The 22,832-nt window shown below is 35.2% G+C and overlaps 2 protein-coding genes across 2 annotated transcripts in view; one reads left to right on the top strand and one right to left on the bottom strand.

Moving 5' to 3' along the window:
• The window catches only part of LOC126973683 (zinc finger protein 782-like), a 44,485-nt gene extending 36,296 nt beyond the window's left edge, over positions 1–8,189 (top strand). The window contains exons 2-5 of the mRNA XM_050821003.1: positions 1,695–1,945; positions 3,548–3,659; positions 5,934–6,038; positions 8,012–8,189. Coding sequence (XP_050676960.1) covers positions 1,695–1,945; positions 3,548–3,659; positions 5,934–6,038; positions 8,012–8,170 — 627 coding nt within the window. The 3' untranslated portion in view covers positions 8,171–8,189. The remainder of the gene's footprint in view (positions 1–1,694; positions 1,946–3,547; positions 3,660–5,933; positions 6,039–8,011) is intronic.
• A 1,031-nt stretch (positions 8,190–9,220) lies between these two features.
• Positions 9,221–17,387, bottom strand: LOC126975411 (uncharacterized). Its single transcript, XM_050823301.1, has one exon. The coding sequence runs from the start codon at positions 17,279–17,281 to the stop codon at positions 16,481–16,483; it is 801 nt and encodes a 266-aa protein (XP_050679258.1). The 5' UTR covers positions 17,282–17,387; the 3' UTR covers positions 9,221–16,480.
• Positions 17,388–22,832: the final 5,445 nt, after the last annotated feature.

Genomic DNA, 22,832 nt, shown 5'->3' with positions numbered 1-22,832 from the left:
GGACCTTTAAACTGTAACTCCACCCTAGCCGATATGCACGCTAAGATTCACGAAAATCGGTCCAGCCGTTTCGGAGGAGTTCAATTACGTACACCGTGACACGAGAATTTTATATGTTACTAGCTGACCCAGCAAACGTTGTATTGCCGATATTAAAATCGCGATTCAAAAGTAACTATTGATCGTAGATGGGTGAAAATTTGAAGTTGTATGTATTTATTAATGCTGACTCATAATCAAACAAATTTAAAAAAAAATTCAAAAAAAAAAATGTCGTGGACCACCCTTAACATTTAGGGGGATGAAAAATAGATGTTGTCCGATTCTCAGACCTACCCAATATGCACTCAAAATTTCATGAGAATCGGTCAAGCCGTTTCGAAGGAGTTTAACTACAAACACCGCGACATGAGAATTTTATATATTAGACATACATTAGATGAACAGAACAAAGTCTGTCGGGTCAACTAGTACTTTTTTAAATGGGGTTTTGAGTTTCTCGATACGTAGAAATTGTATTAACGACCTCCACAATTATATATGTTAGAAAAGCAATATTACTGAACCCGTCAGTGGCCAAGAAAGGTAATTTAACAGACTATAAAAGCAAAAACATTTAATTTTAAAACTTTATCTGGGTAAAATACGACAAGCCGTCAAAATGCGATCAGCCGTAAAAATTATCTGTAGCGGTCGATTTAAAAATTCTTTTTTGTATTATCTATGATGTTTTAGTAACTATTCTATTACTAATTAGTAACTTTGAAGTATGTTTTAGTTATAATAAATTACTACATTCATTAGTAATAATCGAAATGTAATCTGTAGGTAAATCTAAAAAAATCGTAAAAAATGCATGACAGCCCTACTTTAAACGAAATTTGTTTAAATTACGCAGTATCTATCGTTATGAAATCTAAAAAAGTGCTAGTTTGTTTAATAAAAAAAGCATTGACGTTCGTTTTTATAAACAAGCCGAAACACTTCAAAAGCAAAAAATTTTATTGTAACACGAGCCCGTTGACCTTGGCGTCGGTAACGCGTGGCGGATTAAAACGGGCATGGTTGCCACGCCCTTTGTGGCAGCTTAGAAAAAATGTGAATTTAATTCAAGAAGAAAAAATACATCTTGGTATTTTACAAAAAAATACCAGACGAATACTAGTACTCAACACAAATTCAAGGAATATATTAAAACTTCATTGACGACCTGTACAGCCGAGTGGTTAACGATCCTACCTACTAAGCTAGATGTCCCGGGTTCGAATCCCGGTAGGTGCAAGCATTTATATTATGAATATGGATGTTTGTTTCTGAGTCGATATGTATGTTTAAGTAAGTATATCGTATGAAATATATCGTTGTCTTGCACACACAGGCTATATGCCTAATTTGGGACAAGATAATTTGTGTAAAAATGTGTCAATATTATTATTATATTGACAAAGAAGGTTACTATAGTGAAGCAGATTATATACGGCCGTTTTCAATAACCTATCTCTCCTTTGTTTAACTTACTATAGGTAGACAATCTATCCTTTTACGCTTACTTACATTTCAATAACCTATCGACAGTTAGCATTGAACTATATTAAATAACTATAGATAGATAAGATCTTGTCATTAAACGGTGACAGCAATGTATCCGTAAGTTAAACTAAGGACAGATAGGTTATTGAAAACGGCCGTTAGAGGATAATGATGCATGGTACTTGTTTTTCAGAAAAACTCATCTACCCCCATTTTGCAACGAGTGTAACCGCCAATTCCCGAAGTACCACTCGCTGGAGGTTCACTATAGGAATTACCACCCGGAACTGATCTACAAGAGTGTTCAGCCGGACCAGTCGTACTGCGTGGAGTGCAACAGACAATTCCGGAGTCAATACCTCTACAAGCGACACCTGAGCACCGCCATAGCGCACGTGCAGAAGAAACCCATCAAGTAAGATTTCATAGGTTTCTTACGGCCGTTCCCAATATTCAGTCTATCTCTTACTTGAGATAAAAATCGTAAATATCGTTGACTTTTCTGTCCCAATAAACTTATCGACGGTAACTCACCTTATCCGTACACGTTGTCTGTCAATAGGACGACGTATAGCTTACTGACAGTAGAAGGTAGTAATTTATCTCTATCTTTTTATTTATGACATTAAGGGACGAGACGAGCAGGACGTGATTGCAGTTGATACGCCCTGCCCATTGCAATGCAGTGCCGTTCAGGATTCTTGGAAAACCCCAAAGATTCTGAATGGCACTACAACTGCGCTCGTCACCTTGAGATATAACATGTTAAGTCTCATTTGCCCAGTAATTTCACTAGCTACGGCGCCCTTCAGACCGAAACACAGTAATGCTTACACATTACTGCTTCACGGCAGAAATAGGCGCCGTTGCCTGCAATCCAGTGCAAAGGATCCTCCCATTGGTGAAACGATAAACTATCTATATATATAAAAGTTAATTGCTGTTCGTTAGTGTCGCTAAAACTTGAGAACGGCTGGACCGATTTGGCTAATTTTGGTCTTGAATTATTTGTGAAAGTCCAGAGAAGGTTTAAACAACGATTTCAATTTTCCTTTGATGTGGGGACATGTCGTTCAGAAATCATATTAAAATAATAGTTTTAAATGAATAACTAATTAGAATTTTTATATTTATCGAACTTTCTCAGGAGGTAAAAAATAAACTTAATTTTAGATAACTATAGTTGGTAGATTAACTATAGTTGTAAACTATCTATCAGATTATGTTTGGGTAGATTGATAAATCTTCAGTTTTGTCCAAAAATAATATAATAATATTTTTATTTATTTATTTAATTAATACGGTTTACACAAATAACATTAATTAAAGAAAAAAAATTTTTTAACTCAGACATTCGTCTCGCTCACAGTACTTCAGGCATTATGACATTATTCCCGTTCATGCCCACCGTTGCGAAGTTGTACAGTTGGCAGTACGAAGTCTGCCGGGTCAGCTAAAAAAATTTAACTTTAAAAACATGAAGCAGTTTTTGGTAGCAGGAACCATAATACTGTTGCTTCTCAATATATTCTTGATAATGTATTGTATGTTCATAGGCACATAAGTGAATTTGCCAGAAACTGTCATAATCATAATGTTAATACCAGGAACAGACATAAACTGATGATGCCTACTACTCGGCTAAGTCGAGTTAGTAAGTCTTTTGTGGGGCGATGTATGTGCTTTTACAACAAGATCCCAGAAAATGTTCAAAACAAAAAAACGTTTGTGTGGTAAAGGTTACTATAACATAAATGACTTTCTTAATGATACCACTGATTGGGAATGGAGCGATCGCCCTCAGACTATTAAATAATAAGTTTAATTGTACAATGTTACTTTGTAAATGTTACTTTAATTGTAAAACATATTTTTGATGAAAAAAAAAGCCCGCTGAGTTTGTTGCACCCATTCTTCTCAGGCCTGAGGCATTCATTTTGGAATGTGTGGTAGTGGTTTCAATAAGTGATTTCACATCCTATTTTGAATAAAAATATTTGAATTTGTTCTGTTTCAGGGTTCCTTGCCCCGACTGCGGGAAGGTGTTCTCTCGAAAAGCATATATGAAGAACCACTACAAACTGGTGCACGTTAGATCCTCGTCACACTACTGCGAAATATGTAATAAGGTTTGTTTTTAACAGTGTCCATTTTTTTTTAATGGAATAGGAGGGCAAACGGGCGTACTGGTCACCTAGTGTTGAGTGATCACCGCCGCCCACAATCTCTTGCAACAACAGAGGAATAATGAGAATAAGGAGTACGCGCTTTTTTTGAAGGTACCCATGTCGTATCGCCCCGGAAACACCGCACAAGGAAGCTCATTCCACAGCTTTGTAGTACGTGGAAGAAAGCTCCTTGAAAACCGCACTGTGGAGGACCGCCACACATCCAGATGGTGGGGATGATATCCTAACTTGTGGCGTGTCGTGCGAACGTGAAATAACGGCGGCAGGAATCAGTAAACAGGTCTTCGGAACACTCCCCGTGATAAATGCGGTAGAAGACACACAATGAAGCGAAGTCTCTACGCAACGCCAAGTGATCCAGCCCTTCACAGAGCACTGGGTCACCGACAAAAAGAGCAGCTTTTCGTTGCGTGTTCTGTGGAGCTTTCTTCCACGTACAAGCTGTGGAATGAGCTTCCTTGTGCGGTGTTTCCGGGACGATACGATACGACATGGGTACCTCCAAAAAATGGGTCGGCAACGCTCCTGTAATTCCTCTGGTTCTCTTAACACCAGGTGTACGCTCGTTTGTCCTCCTATTCAACAAAAAAAAAAAAAATGGCGTTGGTAATTTTATTCGTCATCAACCACAATAGATATTGTCCACCATAATATATCGTTGGCAAGGTCTTAATGTGTTTTCTGTTGATCGGGATCATAAGATATTCAGGTTCAAACGTTTCATATAGAGTTAAATTTAACATGAGGTATGTTACTTTTACTTGGAGGTCGTCACTATAGTATGGGCCATTACAAACGTGCGAACTGAGTCATAAATCGTTTTTATCAGATCTCTCGCTCACACTTATTGGCATATCGGAACTCTCGCTCGCACTGCTAGTGTTGTGTGCAACAATGAAGGGATTTGTCGATACTCATTAGCAGGTAATTAAGAAAAGGTTAACGAAATAACGCAAAATATTTTTTAGGGTGTATTTTTAAAACTTTTAAATCTGCTTTTAAAACATACAATAAAACAACTTATAACTAATTTTGAACAGAATCAAAGATCAGCTTAAAATATCAATCTAAGTCTATGTCATCGTCTGAGCAGCCATCGCTGTCATCTTCATGTAAATTAATTATCAGACGCTGTATTCTCTGATCTCTTAAAAAGGCCTTGGCTAAATCGCGATCCTGTAACTCCTCTGCGTGCCTCACACATTTTACCCAGTCCTCTTTGGATACATTCCCGATAGCATCATGTAAAAGGATATCAACGTCTGCTATTTTGAAAGTATTGTTTTTTGATGCCACTTCGCCCTTTACTTGTGCCCATACCAATTCAATAGGATTATATTGGCAGTGATACGGTGGCAGCCGAATAACTTCGCGACCATGCATCCGTTTATCGATAACGAGTTGTGCGGTATTGTCACATCCCTTTGACGTAATGTTTTATGACTCAGTTCGCACGTTTGTAATGTCTCTCAATTCAAATTCAACTATTTTTATTCAAAATAGGATTCAAAATCACTTATTGAACGTCAAAAACTACCACCCATTCAAAAGAGATAGCCTCAGACCTGAGAAGAATGGGCACAAGAAGCTCAGCGGGCTTATAAAAATATGGATTACAATGTGATATCGTACAATGAACATTTATAATTAAAGAGCCTGACGGTGTTCGCTTTATTCCCAGTCCGTGGTGTCATTAAGAAAATCGTTTATGGTATAGTAACCTTTTCCACACAAACGTTTTTTAACAATTCTTTTAAATTTCGTAACACATTTGTTTTGTACATTTTCTAGGATCATATTGTAGAAGCATATACATCGCCCAACAAAAGACTTACTAACTCGACCCAACCGAGTAGTAGGCATAACAAGTTCATGTTTGTTCCTTGTGTCACAGTTTCTAGAAAATTCCTCAATGTGCTTATGAACATACAGAACATTATCAAAAATGTATCGAGAAATAACAGTCAAAATGTTTATATCTTTAAATTTTTCTCTTAATGATTCTTTAGGACGAAGGTTAAAAAATCGCGCGAAAAGCCCTCTTCTGCAGCACAAAGATGGTACCGCCTAAATTATATATAAAGCCTATTTTTACAACCTCAAGAGTAACAGATGTTCAAGGAATTGATCGTAAAAGATCTTTTTTAGGTCAAAGTTTGAATACAGACCTCTTTAACCTTCTTTAGATTTGTGAATGTTAATATTTGATTCCAGCAATTCGTGAGCGGGTTTTCATTGCGAACTCACACGAAATTTGTGCATCAAAAGTCTGCGCGACCCAAGGATAAGATTTGCGATGTTTGCGGCCGGGGTTTTCATGTGAGTATGTTTATACTTTAAAGAATGTGTTAGTAAGAGATGAACCCACAGATTAAATCCTCTTCTCCTCAATCTAAAGGACCTACTTTACAGTTTTAAAAGTAATAATTTATCCCAAAATTAACTTGTCTTTTTTGTCAGCAGAACTTTCAGCTGATGGTAATTGATACGATCTGCCTTTTTCAATGCAGTGCCGCTCAGGATTCTTGAAGAACCCCACAAATTGTGAGCGGCACTACAACTGCGCTCGTCACGTTGAGACATAAGATGTTGAATCTCATTTGCCCAGTAATTTCACTTGCTACGGCGCCCTTCAGACCGAAACACAGTAATGTTTCACATTACTGCTTCACTGCAGAAATAGGCGCCGATGTGGTACCCATAATCTAGCCGGCATCCTGTGCAAAGGAGCCTCCCAATGGTAGTCTCAAGGTAATTTCTGAATATGCTTTAGGGCGTCATTAATTGTGATCTGACAGCCTGGGACTAGATTATGATTATTTTATAGCAATAGCAATGACTGTACAATAATGTATTTTTTTTAAAAAGAGCGGAGAAACAGGAATGCTGGGAGAGTTTATTGCGCCGCTTCTTCTCCCTCAGAGCGCCATTTGTTTCCGAAGCGGTAGCCTAGTATATTAGAAATGACATCAAAAATAATTTTGAAGGAATCAATTTTAAGAAAATAAATGCCTTTTATAGAGCACGGCAGTAGTTCAAGCCGGCCCACATTCTAGCGCTGTATAAAGCGCAGGTCCGGCCACATATGGAGTATTGCTGTCATCTCTAGTCTGGCACACCCCAGTATCAACTCGATCCATTTGACCGCGTGCAACGCAGAGCAGCTCGAATTATCGGGGAGCCAGTGCTCTGTGAACGGCTGGAACACTTGGCGTTGCGTAGAGACGTCGCTTCATTGTGCGTCTTCTACCGCATTTATCACGGGGAGTGTTCCGAAGATCTGTTTCACCTGATTCCTGCCGCCGAATTCCACCTTCGCACGGCACGCCACAAGTTAGGATATCCTCATCATCTGGATGTGAGCCGGTCCTCCACAGTGCGGTTTACAAGGATCTTTCTTCCACGTACTACAAAGCTGTGGAATGAGCTTTCTTGTGCGGTGTTTCCGGGACGATACAACATGGGTACCTTCAACAAAAGCGCGTACACCTTCCTTAAAGGACCCGCAATGCTCCTGTGATTCCTCTGGTGTTGTAAGAGAATGTGGGCGGCGGTGATCACTTAACACCAGGTGACCCGTACGCTCGTTTGTCCTCCTTCTTCCATAAAAAAATGGAATTATTGGGTGGAGCCAAAAATTTAAAGTTGAACTCAATCTCATCACTCGAACGGTTGACTCCGTGGAAGAGCGCTCGGACGGAATCCAAGAGGTCGCGGGTTCGAGTTCCGCATCGTGCATAAGTTTTGGTAATAAAATTTTATTTATATACTTTGACTTTGACACAAGTCCCACATTATCATGTTAAACTGCAAAGTCAGCTATTAACATTGATAATTAAAAATGTTAAATAAAATACTTCTTAACCTACAAGTTATTGAAATGTTTGAAACTTGTTTTATTTTAACACACGCACATATCTTGATAACTAGACCTACGGCCGTTCCCAATATACTATCTACGGATAGAGATAAATTACTACCTTCTACTGTCAGTAATCTAAAGCTGTCCCAATATATCCGATAAGTCATTCTTATCGCCTTATATTGGGACGCGTGAATTGCAATTTCCATAGAAATTTCACTGGTAAGTTTCAGTTAAGGTTACAATTTCTATCGCTTGTAAGCAATACGTCGTCCCATTGACAGACAGTGTGTACGGATAAGGTGAGTTACCGTCGATAAGTTTATTGGGACAGAAAAGTCAACGATAGTAATGATTTTTATCTCAAGTAATAGATAGACTGAATATTGGGAACGGCCGTTAGATGACTATATTATTAATGTGCTTTCAGACAAACCGGACACTTATAAACCACAAGCGAACACATACGGGTGAAAGGCCATACAAGTGTACGTACTGTCCCGCCGCGTTCGCGCAGTGCTATGCCAGGAAAACACACGAGAGGACACAACACAAGAATTTCACCGATAATTTCATTCTACCCACATAAATAAATGATTTCAAACTGGTGTATTGTTTTGTTCTCAGATATCATTCGGGCTATAAAAAGTACAATTTAAATTTGAAACCAAAATTTGAACGATGCGGCAGTCGAACGGTTGGCTCAGCTGGTAAGAGCGCTCGGACAGAACCCGAAAGGCGCGGTATAGAGTCCCGCATCGTTCATATATTTTGGTTACAAATTAAGTGAGGGATATCACTTTAAAATAACAAATCGATCACCCAGGCCGTCACACATTGGCGAAAACATCCAAAACATGGTTTTTGAAATTAATATTTAATTACTTGTTCAAAATTTTATTTTACTTAATGTTTACTACAAAATTTCTTGACTCGCACAGCCACTTAGTGTAATTAATTACCGGCTTCACTTAATTATTATTTTCAATTTACCCGGTTAAATACGGCTTTTTTTGTAACAGAGGTTTTATACCACTGAAAATCCAGTTAAAATCTTGCATTTTTGGAGCAAATAAATGTGTCCCTAATTAAGATGAGAAACATTTATTACTATCATCAATTTATTTATAATTCGCAATAATTTGTTATAAAATATTTGCATTTTATCACTAAAATTATAATTGTGAATTATATGTAATCAATCACCTTACATTTGGCGCGTGCAAAAAAAAATCTTATGCGTCTTTTCTTATAACTGTCATATTCTGTTTGACCGATTTATGCAATACATGTTTGCATTTCCTCGCAAGTGTGTTGTTAACAATGACGTTCTATACATATGGACATGACATTCGCAGTCTGATTACAGACAAGACCCGCTTGTCAGAATGGGACAGATGAAAGGAAACAATCAGAAATGTATAGACATGGCAGTCGAAGGTTATTATGATGTCATTTGCCATATTTCGGCTTTGATTTTGTATGAGGTGCATTGTCTATATGAATAGACGTCATTGGTTGTTATATACTATTTCAAAATAAATCAACTATACTTAAGTACATAAGATTACCGCTTTACTTATCCACCCACGCGGAAGTCACATATTTTATAAAGGTTTTTAATAAAAAAAAAGTCTCATTGATATTGAACAATTCGACAAATTAATTTATTCAATCAAAAATAATTACAATACATCACACAATAGAATATAGTCTACTCAGCCTTATTTGAAATCTACAATAACATAACCAAAGCATAAACATACCATTGACAAGCGCAATTTTAATAGAGGTAACGGTAATTTTAAATATTGGCAATACAAGAAGACCAAAAATATGACAGGCCTATGGACTTGCATCCCGTGCCACTAAATAAAAAAAAATATATGACAATAGGAACGTCAATAACCTCCATCTGTCAAATGTCACTTGAAAAGTACGGTTTGCAAAAAAAACATAGTTGCATATTAATAATAATAGTTCCATCTTTGATCATACATACGTCAAAATAGACTGTGGCAGCTACGAAAGAGTCGAAAAAAATTGAGGTTCACGGTTAAACTCTATTTTGAACAATACACCCACACTAACACAAAGTGACATACAAATCGCGAGTGTAGGACGTAGCTTGTCATGCACACTAAAGTAATAAACCTGGCCTGTTCTCATCGGTTGTCTAGTAGTAAAAGGCTCTATTAGAGTCTTTGACGTATGAATTGTCTAACGGCCGTTCCCAATATACTATCTACAGGTAGATATAAATTACTATCTTCTACTGTCAGTAATTGGCTGTCAATAATCTGAAGCTGTATACTGCCAATATACCCGATAAGTCATTTTTACCGCCTTATATTGGGACGCGTAAATTGAAATTTCCAAGCAAACTTCTATTGCCGGTAAGTTACCGTCGATAAGTTTATTGGGACAGAAGAGTCAACGATAGTTACGATTTTTATCTCAAGTAAGAGATAGACTGAATATTGGGAGTGACCGTCACAGATGTATCAAATTACAAAAACGTTTAATACATATAATTTACTTTTACTCAATTACGTCTTTAGTTGCCGTAACAGAGATTGTAATATGAGTACAAACAAGTCTACTTATGGGTCCAGATAGTAATACCATATGCCGGTTTTAAATGTGATTGTACAAGCTTTTTGAAGTTATACTTCTTTTGGCGCGTTATGAAAGAATGATGAGAGTGAAATTTTAAAAGTAACAGGGTGAAGTTGGTTCCTAAAATTTTCTGACGTTTGCGACATTCGTTATTTTTTTTTGGTTTCTAATAACATTATTAGAGCCGTACAGCCGTGTTCGTTATTTAATAATTAATTGTCAAAGCCATCGTTGCAAGATTTAAAGGATTTTTGCTTTGTTAGGCCAAAGAAGTATAACATCTTGCGTGCATACTTATATAAGTACACACACACTTTTTTTTTGGGATTGTCAACATTTCGGGCCGGACCGAAGAAGATATTTTCTATAATGGTGTAGTGTTACTTCTTTTACATCTTGTCTATGAATAATATATTACCGTCGAAATCATTATCATTTATTATACTGTTATAAGCATTCCTTATTCTATAATATGAACATTATTCGTATTTCATAAGATTATAAGATAGCTTGGAGTATTTAACCAAAATTATGTGTATATGCACTGAGCAAAATCCCGAGTGTTCACTTTTGAACAGAAGGCCTACCATCAACTTTTAACTAGCGATGCGATTCTGATGCATGAACTCTTATTGCGATTCAATTGACAACCTAAAATGAACTGCATTGCTATTTCGTACCACGACATCATTAGAGCTATCCATTTTAGGTTGACGTAAAATCAAGAAATTTAATCGCAAACTTATGTGTCAAAGTGAGCGATTTGAAAAAAGTTCCTAATTCCTTAGAGGAAAGTGATACGTGTTGTTAATAACTTTTAAAAAATAACGAAATGATACAGAAAAGGAAAATTTTATCGATGAAACATGAGATGAGAATACTTTATTGGACTTTTTGTTTTTTAACTTGTACCTAAACTGAACTGCATCGGAATTGCATCGCTAATTAAAAGTTGATGGTAGGCCCTCTGATCTGCGTCAAATGAGTCTAATCCAGAAGATACAATTAAAACAAAATGTATTAGAAAAACCAAAGAAAAAGCCAATGTATGTACAAGAGCAGCTAAAACAAAAGAAAGGTAATACTAATCCTACTAATACTTCAGTATTCTGTAAACGGTGGCATGTTTTTTTTAGTTTCAAAAGGGTACTGAAACGGCTGAAGGAACGGCTAAAAAATTAAGGAAGATTAAAAGTTAAATACGGTTTTTTTTTAACTGTCGGAGTTTATCTCGCACCTACAACTCATACGTCTTATGTCGACGACAAAAATAACAATTAAATTAAATTGGGCAGACGAATAGGATTTTTCATAGTAGTAATCTATCTAAATAATATATTCTGTATAATAAATCTGTAGGCACTTTCTGTACATATTTAGTATTAACTTTATGAAAAATAAGTTTTACTACTCACCGATGCGAATCTACAGTTCCTATCAAAAATTATTAAAGTGAAACTTTTATTGCATAGTCTCAAACTTTTTCGTCTGTGTGTTGCATGTCGCGTGACGGTCGGGCGGCGCCTATAGTTCGCAGCAGCTGACCGTGTAGTGTATAGACTATTACTGATTTAGTTGGAGACATAGTCTACTTTTATTATTTCCCATTATCATTCCAATTTTCCAATTAAGATTGATAAAGCGATTTTTATACCCTTAATGGAATATTATTCCAAAAATTTTTAGTTAAATGTCTATTATGTGAAAAAAGTTTCACTTTTACCGTGGTTTCATAAAACCACACAATCATTTTGTTAATTTTTGTCTGTATTTGTGACTTTAACTCAAATACGGTTTGACCGATTTTGATGATGATTGGTAGATATATATTTAGAATATATTGTGATCGCGCAAATAATAGTCAATTTAATGTGATACTAATTATTAATTTGTACTAAAATTTATTGACAGTTTAGGATTCGAACCTGCACTTCTAGGGAACGTGCAAGAGCTCTTCCAACTGAGTCAACCGTCCGTGTCAATTGTCATAATTTTAAAATCTACATCTAAGTGATCCCCTTGATCCAATACAGTGTACACATATAGCTATAATGAAATATAGTAAAAATTGGAATGGTTTCTTTCAAAATTCAATATGTGCGTGTGTGTGTTCTTATCATCATGTCATTTATATAATAATTAGTTTGAAGACAACAGGCGAAGAGCACGACATCCTAATCTCATAAGCAATACGCGACTGAGCGGTCAAGCCCACGAAAAAGATCCACACCGCGGATTGTTTGAGGTAAAAACTTCGCGCGGATTTTTTTTCCGCAAGAGCGTGCAGCTTCATACAATTGCATGCAGAATTTTGCGAGAGAAATCGCACGAATAAAATTCGCAGTGCGTGCTAGCACTTAAAACTTATTATTACATCATGCAATAGACACAGGCTTAAAGGAACGAGTTTATTTCCATCCATCAGATCAGGATCCAGAAAAAAGAATAAGGCAAACTAGAATACATAAGGAAAAAGCACAAAGGTTCGACATATAGGAACAAATATCAGGAATCTAAAATGGAAATTGGCTTGGCATATGAGTTCAGGGAAGCAGAAGTGGAACAAAAAAGTCACAGATTGCGGCCGTTCCCAATACCGTACCGTCTACAGTCAGTAATTAACTGTCAATAATCTGAGGCTGTCCTAATATACCCGATAAGTCATTCTTATCGCCTTAATAGGGACGCGTGAATTGCAATTTCCATACAAACTTCTATCGCTGGTAAGCTATACGTCCTCCCATTGACAGACAGCGTGTACGGATAAAGTGAGTTACCGTCGAAAAGTTTATTGGGACAGAAAAGTCAACGATAGTTACTATTATTATCTCAAGTAAGAGATAGACTGAATATTGAGAAAGTGTTTAGTAATTAATGTAAAATACAGGGGAAGATCCCTCCAAAATTGAGAGGAAAAATTATTGTCCTCATCTAATTTGCAATTCTTTCTTCAGTAATATGCATTTAAAAATAAGTACAATTCATAAAGGACGCGAGTTTCAATTGCAATCATACAGACATGTTTATGATACATTTTTAATTTATACGCTCATCAATGGTGCTTCAATTGGTTAAATACTCCAAGTAACATCACAATTAAAAATAGTTCGTTATTGCTACATATTCGGTGCATCATCTAATACTATCCTTACATTGTCATTCACTAAAATCAATTAAAATTTCAATATTTACCATAATATCTATTTATAATTTATTGAATACAAGTAATTGATACTGATATATATATATATACAACAATATTTTAACTTAAGTGTAATTTCTTGCCATTTGTGTAAATAATATATAGCAAACAAGCGAATAATTCTAACATAAAGTATTTAAAAGGCTTTTTATGTACAATATACAATGCATTTCACATCTGCGGACACAAGCACTAAAGCACGGACGAGTAAAAAAAGAAGGACTCCATGCCGTGATATTAGCAAGTGAAGCACCTTTATGCTAGTGTGTGTGCGGTTACAGGGGATACTAGTTACACAAATTTTTCTCCCTTAAATAATCATATGTGGCCACAAATACTTATATAGTATCGTTTTTACACTTTTTCACAATGCACGATGGCATTTTTAAAATATTCTACTGAGAAGCAAACTGATCTGTCATAGACAATGACAATTATCATAATGGCCGCCTATCGGCCTGTAGTAGTGTGTGTGCGTGGGGCTATGTATTTACACGTTAATCGGCTTGTTTTGGTGCTACACTGTTATATAAGGTCACACGGAGTCCTTATTTTTTTACTAGTCCGTGGCACTAGAGATATATTTTATAAAATGATCAAATATGTGCATTTTCAAAATGTCAATTAATTTTAAAATGTCGGTAATGAAATCAAATACTTATAGATAAACATATAGTTTATTATTTTCTAGTTGTCTGAACAAAAATTAGCAAATGTTTATGCCGGGAACAGATGCAGCTAGTGAAGTTAAAGGGCTAATGAGGCATACCTCAGAGTGACGAATGTGATTGTAACACCGCTCATAACTATGAGTGCCATTTATCATCAAGTGAATTCCTTATCACTTTTTCTTATAAGTAATAATAGTGATATGGTATTTTTATGAGGATAAATAATTAGGTTGTTGATTTTTAAATTCTTATTTTAGGGTGCAAGAGACTCCCTAGAGGGGCCCTCTGTTCTTTAAATGAAATTTCATTTCAATAAAATTTATAGTCTTTGTTTTAATTATTTCTAAAGTGTTTTAGAATCATCATTGATAATATTTTAGTGATTTCAATTACTGACTCGAACATGCAACTGATGTTCGTAAAAAGTACAGCTCACTTTTAAAACAATGTGTATTTTAAAATAGTTATCATCTTAAGTAAATATAACTTAATTCGTTTTTAAGGGGCTGCCATGAACCCAAAAAACTGCTTAAAAGCTATTTTAGTGTAATTCTTAGGCTTCAAAAATCAAAACCTATTTATTAATATTTTGAATAATAACAGTTTTTAATTGTCAATTAAATTCAATTTTTTTTTGTCTGAACTTATTATTCTTATCTTATATCTTTAAACGAGCAATTCTTGTATATATATAATCTGAATCTCGGAAACGGCTCCAACGATTTTCATAAAATTAAGTATGCAGGGGATTTCGGGGGTGATAAATCGGTCTAGCTAGGTTTCAATTTCAATTAAAAAAAATGGTTTTATCCATGTTTGAATGAGAAACAGCTACAATAACATTAGAATACAAAGGTAAATTTCGCCACTATATACAAGACTATTATAGCTCAGATTGGATTGATCAGACATTGGGTGATCCGGAAAGCAGAAGACCCCGGTTCGAATCCAGATGTCCTATTAGTTTTTTTTTTGTTCAAGTTTTGTACATTCTTAAAAATCCGAGCAAGGCTCGGTCGTCCAGATTTTTATAATTAATACTCTGTAATATGTGACATTGACAACCAGAACCTCGAAGATTTATAACATATTGTGCTGTATCATATTGTAATCATTGTTTTGTTTCAACAATTTTACAGGTTGCTAGCGCTGTTATAAATTTAAGATTACACTAGTTAGTTTTGTTAATTCTGTTATGATAAGAAAGAAAAATAATAATAATTACCGGAAGACACAGTGTTGGTAGGCCCCTCATAAGATGGACCGACAATCTGGTCAAGACCTCTGTAAAATGTTGGATAAGGGCAGCACAGGACCTATTGTTGTGCAAATCTTTGAGAAGGCCTTTGACCAGCAGTGGACGTCTTCCGGCTGATGATGATGAAGAAAATAATATCAGTGCCAATGCACTTATCTATTTACACTCAAAGCAAATCTCATGAGAGTTCGTAGAAAAATCTTTAAAAGACTTCAAGCAACGGCAACACATTTCTTGACCTCTGTCTTTGTTTGCTTTCACATTCCATAACTTGAGTCACTTGCCTATTTGACCCACCATTAATCTTTCAAAATTGGCAAGTGCCCTTTGCCATTAGATTTTTTTTTAAGAAAATAAGCGACAAGACGAGCAGGACGTTCAGCTGATGGTAATTGATACACCCTGCCCATTACAGTGCCGCTCATGATTCTTGAAAAATCCTATAAATTCTGAATGGCACTACAACTGCACTCGTCACCTTGAGATATAACATTTTAAGTCTCATTTGCCCAGTAATTTCACCTTCTCAATGGCGCCCTTCAGACCGAAACACAGTAATGTTTACACATTACTGCTTCAGAGCAGAAATAGGTGCCGTTGTGGTCCCCATAATCTAGCCGGCATCCAGTGCAAAGGAGCCACCTGTAAGATCTTTCATATACATTCTCTCATATCATTCTAATTACAAGCAATCTATTAATATACATAAAATAATACGCATTGACAGGCCGCTGCATGTGTGCCAATATTTTATGTACTTACTCATACCCCTTTTTTACAATTTAATTCATCAATTTCTAGCTACTGGCGATATGCCATCTCACTCCCCATCGACAGGAGGATTCCTAAATATATAATTAATAAGATTAATATGCTATATGTCTATAATCTTAACAAGAATTAATTGAATACTGTAATACTTCATATTCCGGTACAAAAACAAAACTGAATGAATATTATAATCACTTGACTGCATAATCCTACATTTCTTTTTTGGTATTTTAAAACTGTTGCGAGATGTATTTACATCTCCAAACTGCTAAATATTAACATTCACTGTGATGATATTCAATAAAAAAATACATCACTTGCGTCACTGTTTTGTTACAAAATACGTGTAAAATTAACTCATTCGAATATCCGATACTTTTAATAAGACACTGGAGGTACCTGGGGCATCATGTTAGAATAAATACAGTGTGCTTCTGTCTTCATATGGTCCATGGGTATATGTGTCATAATTTGCTGCGGATGATGATACTGTTGCTGTACCTCCTCTTCAGGAGGCTTCTTGATCTTTTTCTCACACTTTTTGAACTTAATACCTAATTTATTTAGCAGAATAAGCCGCAGTGATTCCTTACCTCCTTGATAGTCTAACTCATGTTTGGCAGCTGCTAATATCTTCCCGAGCGTAGGAACTTCTTTCCGATTTGAATAACTATTCACAATGCCCCGTAATGCACATAGTTTGTAATAGTCGAGTTGAACTTTCGTTTTTCGGACGCGTTTCTTTTTTGGACCTGCCATTTTAGTGTGTGTTGCTTCTGCTTGGAGTCCTTCACGTTTAATTCTCTTTATTGTACTCTCGGAAAGGCCAGTCGCAGCACACGCCCTCTTAACAACATTCTCAACAGGAAAAGCATAACCTCTGTTCTGTTTCTCACTTTCAAAGAACTTAATGACTTTAAATATTATTTCTCGTGCTTGGCCGTCTATAGTTTCTTTTCTCTTCTTGTTAAGTTTTTGTTTTTGCTCGATTTGAGGATGCTCTGTGCCACAAACAGTAGATTGTGTATTTTGCTGAACGGTATTCTGAGGAATTTGATTTTGTACTGTGTTTACTATTTGGTGATTAGGAGGCGGTTGGTGCATTTGCATAGGATGCAAATTAATCACAGAAACGTCATGGTTTTCCATTGCCGACACTGTTAGTAACTGCACTGCCATTGATAATTAGATAAACGTAATGTATATTTTCACAATAATAATTGAAGAAGAAATAGAATTTTAGACGCCATAACCGAAGATCATACAAATAAATAAATAAATCAATGACATCTGTCATTTGTCATCACTATGTCAATATATATAAAATTATTTCTTTATTTGAATTTCCAAACTAAAGCAAAAGTCCGCATTTGAGAATGCGTCTCAATACTCTGTAATCCGTGATCAAGTATAATATTGTCTTTTGCTTGCTCTTTGGAGTTGCCTTCCGCGTTCGTCACCTGATTATTTTTAGCCGGGCGTAATCGGGCACCTCAGCTACGTACCGACGTAATGCATCAAGGCAATATTACGAAATCACCTGCCCAAGAGCAATTCAGCGATAACTTTGTATTTGCATAGTATCAACTTCCGTAACAGTATAAAAATATGTGATTGGTGATATGTACGAATGTGCGCGCGCGCGTGTGTGTGAGTATGTGTACGTGTGGACTTAACCAAACTAAGGTTTTTTATACAATTTCGACCGGTAGATGTTGAGAAATCTCAAAACAACTATTAAAAAAATCTAAAGGTGTTTTTTTGCAATAGTTTTTAAACGGCTTTACTGATCGACTGAAACCTGCGTGACAATCGGTTTATTGGCCTTTAGGGTCAACGTTTTCCTTATTATTTGTTTACAATTTTGAGCTTATTTCCGGAACCTTGGGGGCTGTAAGGTGCTACTTATACAATATTTTTAAACTCTAGTGTTTTCCACATAAATTCGTCCTATCAAAATTACTTTGATCCACTTATAGAATACAAAAATCATAATAAGGTAACATTTACATCATCTCTCATATACGTTTATGTAAAGTTGTCTATATAATAATTATTAACTTCCTGACTTGACAAATTCAACTATTAAATCAAAAGCAAAAAATCGTGTAACCCGGCGTTACGATCTACAAGCGATGGTCTGGGGTAGGATGATTTTTCCCTGAAAATATTACAAAGGTTGATGACCTACAAATACTGGTGAGTATATCATTATTTGTAAAATGTATAAAATATCACTTGTTATAATAATGTGATTATAAAGGTTAAAAGTTTTTATTCTTGTTAGAGAAAAACCAACTTTGCGTTAAAGAGGAGGTTATATCGTCACAAAAACGTTAAACAAATCTAACAATGCTCCGAGTATTTCAGCTTTTCTATCTTGCTGTATCCGTTGGGGATGTTCTTCGTTGCTTTGTTTGTCGTACGCTATTATATTAATAAGTTAAGGTAACCTTTAGTGAGAGAAACTAATACTAAAACATAATATTTTTATTTACAAATAATCAGTTAAAATGATAATTTAAATATTAAATTCCTTGTATTAAATAAAATTTGTCTCTTAGACTTAAATATCTTTTCGAAGCTAGCTTTTTGGTATATGTAGGCCGGCAACGCTCCTGTGATTCCTCTGGTGTTGCAAGGGAATGTGGGCGGGGGTGATCACTTAGCACCAGGTGACCCGTGCGCTAGTTTATCCTCCTTTGTTCATAAAAAAATGTAGTGTAAGCGGACATCAATATAAATTAAGTATGACAGCTTTTGTCAAATTTTAAATGTGGTTAAATTCAAAAAACTTAAATGCTTAAAAAACTTAAGTGGTGAAATATGAATAATATGCTTATTTGGTTTGTGAATTTCTTCACATCTTGCGATGTAAATAAGTATCAATTGGACCTTATTACGCAAAACGGAATCAACCCATACAATGACAGTTTTGAGAAAAAGCCGTTATTGTCCTTATTTTATGTAGAGTAAAACTATTTGCTATTTTCGATAATTTTTTTTTGTAATATTTTAAAAAATATGTTTTTCTATGCGTACAGTTACAGTATTGATAAAAATCATTAACATTTTTAATAAATTAAGAAAAAAACTCATTGGTTTCTTTTAGCAAAACTATCTGTGTGTGGATTGGATCTTTGTTATTTTATTGCCAAGCCATAAATTTATAGTTAAAAATCTTATAATTCTTTTAAACCTTTTAATAAAATAAAAATAATTTGTAAAATAATATGAAAATATTAATAAATATAAAAATATTTGATTAATTATTAAAATTACTTAATCTAAATCCTTTTCAACTTCATAATCAGGTTGACCCGAAAAACCTTCAAGATCGCCTTCTATATCAGGATTTCCAGTAAGCTTCACATAGAAATCGTGTGAGTCTTGCGGAATCAGGTGTAGCATGCTTTTTAAATCATTCAACTTCGCGTCAGGGACAGGCTTTCCTGTTGGCCAAAGCGGCTCCATTATATCTTTTGTTATTAGGAATTGTCTTCTGCGAACATTTTTTTTATGTCTACTACCTTAAAATCGTAATTTAAATTAGTTTTCATGTAAATTTTGAACATTTCATCCTTTTAACGTACTGAGCCATGAAATTTTCTCTCCATCTATCGCTTTCTTTCTATTAATTATGTTCTTTTCTAACTTTAACGAAGACAAGAAATCTTCCTTTTTCATTCTATGTACATGCATTGGTTTTGTTTTTCTACAAGTTTTCATTACCTGAATGTTATCATCCGGTGTATAGAGTCTCTGTTGACGTTTTAACGCACATTCTATCTTCCCAAAGTCAGTATCATTTGGGAGGAAGCTATGCCCCGATTCAAGAAATCTTATATTGATTTGCTGGATGTTGGAAGTTGGATGTTCATTCAAAGTGTCTTTAAGCATTAATATTAATTTAATATTGCAGTTCTGGCCACCACAGGAATAGCTCCATAAAATCAACTGTTTGACGTTTTCATCAAGCCTTTCTGTTATAATATGTGTAATGAAACAAGACCCTACCTCTTGAGCACCTCTGCCAGCTTCTCCTTCTACCCATACATTGCAGTGAGCTTCTTCGTTACTGCCAGTATGTATACCTAAATTATATACCCAGAGTTGCCTCTTGTAAAAGACGATATTTGTAGGTATACGCGGCAAAGGCAACGTTTTTTCTAGATCAAAGGTCAGCGTTTCAACGGAAGGATCATGTTTAGCAAGCCTCATGTCAGTTTTCAATTGGTTTTGAAGAGATTTTGCGATATCTTGATGCACAGCCCGCTTCTGTTCAATATTGGCTCTAATTTGTTCCGATGACAATTGCTGTAATTGGCTTTCAAAAAAGTCACACTTATTACACGTATCTTTTTTAAGAGACTTCGTGTGCAGGTTAAACTTCGTAAAAAATAATTGGTTAACTTTTGCAGAAGACAATATTTTCAGGCCTGCTGTTTTCGCTTCACCGCTGTGTAGCTCGTATATTTTTGACAAGGTCATGTCTGTTCTCAAAAACTTAGCCCCTTCTGTTTTTTCCCGGTGAAAGTGGGATACATCGGCAACCTTTTAATTAAGTTTATTACGAACTCTTCACTTTCAAGAGATGCTCTATTACACCCGCCATACTGACCACGTTTATCAGTTATGCAGTTTTCTGACCGCATTTTACAAAGCGACGTATTTATCCGCTTTACAGATGTCTGTAATGTTTTACAAACATATCTCTATAAACTGGTACATTATCTAGTAAGTATTGGCGTGAAAAAGACTTTTTCTTTGTAACTTTGTTCTTATTGTCAGTTGTAGTCCATACATATAAATTTTCGTTTTTCTTTCCATTCTTATCTAGAAGTTTTTGGCTCGCACGTTCCATGCATCGGCTGATATACTTTGTATTCTATCTTATGTTAGACGAGCCATAAATACAAATGAAAAGTATGTTAAATGTTATCTGTCAGATGGTTTTGTTTTTATTAAACCGTAATCCGTCATGTTCCGACACCGACAGTGCTACCAGCCTAGCGAAACTCTCTAAGAAAAAAGCGATTCACGCAATTGTATGAACGTGCAGTCATTGATAGATTGACAGATGAACGCCATAATCTTGTAAAAAGTGTAGATCCACTTTGTTTTAAGGAACTGTTTGCTTTCAAACTTAACTTATATTTACAAACTCAACTTATATTTATCGGATCGGAGATCAATTACATTAGAGACATTGTAAACATTGCATATAAATCTTTGAGTTTGGGTTTTGTTTATGAAAACGTAGGTCGACGCTTTTGTTTTGAAACAAGCTAGCTCTTTGTTAAATAACATAAACAATAGATACTCCATAATTTGAACAAATATCGTCTAAGCTAGGGCACAATCATCACATTTGTTATGATTTTTTTGACTTACAGATTACATTTCGATTATTCCTAATCAATGTATGAAGTTATTATGACTAAAACATATTTAAAAGTTACTAATAATTAGTAATAGAATAGCTACTCAAACACCATAGATATTACGAAAAATAATTTTTAAATCGTCTGCTACTGACTATTTTTACGGCTGACCGCATTTTGACTGCTTGTCGTATTTTACACAGATAAAGTTTTATATATTTTTTTTTACTTTTATAGTCTGTAAAATGACCTTTCGTTGGATATAATCTGTAGCTTGTTTTACTCAGTGTATTTTTTAACGAAAAAAATATATCCGGCCGGCCCTGATGTCTGAACATAGTGTTTTAATCTCTTTAGACGGCCCCCCCGCGGCCCGCGAGGAGAGTGCAGCGTGCAAGCTTTGCGTCGGCTCTGCGTGCAAGACAGAATACTCAAGTAGGTACAATAATAAGTTTTATAAAGAGTAAACATAGAGAGAATTAGTATTTTCGGATTCCGGGACAATGTGTAAGGAATAAAAAGATAAATAGGTAGAGTATTTATGCTAGTAAATGTTGGTAATTTAATGTCATTTCATAGGAATATGCAGAAGGCCTACCTGATGTGGAGGAGCAGCAGTGCTTGTTTGAGTATTTATTATTGGGAAGTGCTCATATCAGTGACAATGAGACCTGAATCTGTATTTAATCTAAATTTCACCTAAAAGCTCAGGATCTGAGACTGAGGATCTGACATTGTGATGAAAAGTATCATTTATATATCCTCCTCGTGCCCAGGCCTTTGAACAAATGCTTTGTAATTTTGTCCAATGCCAGTTAAAAAAGACATTAATATTCAAGTTCTTCCTGCCCAAGTCAAATAAAGACTATATTGTTGTAGGTACATAGATTTTTTGAACAAATTTTTTGGATAACCTGAGACTATTCTAAATGCATTGGGGTAATTCTTAAAGTCATGTTTACCTTATTTCCCTTTGTAAGCACATTGTGCACAATTACATAAATTACCAAAGCTGATTTTTTTCTTTTTGAAAGATGCAAGGTTATTTGTTTAAATAAACATTTAATCTCAAAATCAGTTTCGAAAAGCTTGTAAATCAATTAATTAAAAAACTTAAAACTTAAATATATTTTTAGCAATTATTATCTTTTTTCACTAACTAAGTTTAGAAACAATCTTCAGTGTGTATTATATGTTTTGTTTTCCAGTGCTTTGCTGTAATGATGGTATATTTACAACAGAAGGCCTACTTCTTTTCAGTAGACCACTTTCATTTGGTTGCTCATTTTCATCACTGTTATCTTCTTCATTTCTTAGGCCTCTTCATGGATTTCTTCTATCAAGTT

This window comes from Leptidea sinapis, chromosome 2 (assembly GCF_905404315.1).
Source record: "Leptidea sinapis chromosome 2, ilLepSina1.1, whole genome shotgun sequence".
Classification (NCBI taxonomy): domain Eukaryota; kingdom Metazoa; phylum Arthropoda; class Insecta; order Lepidoptera; family Pieridae; genus Leptidea; species Leptidea sinapis.
The sequence above is the reverse complement of the archived record's forward strand: the minus strand, read 5'-3'. Positions and strand labels throughout refer to the sequence as shown.

Bases quoted from the DNA above. Each gene is read 5' to 3' on its own strand.
- LOC126975411 (XM_050823301.1), bottom strand. From the start codon at position 17,281: ATGGCAGTGCAGTTACTAACAGTGTCGGCAATGGAAAACCATGACGTT.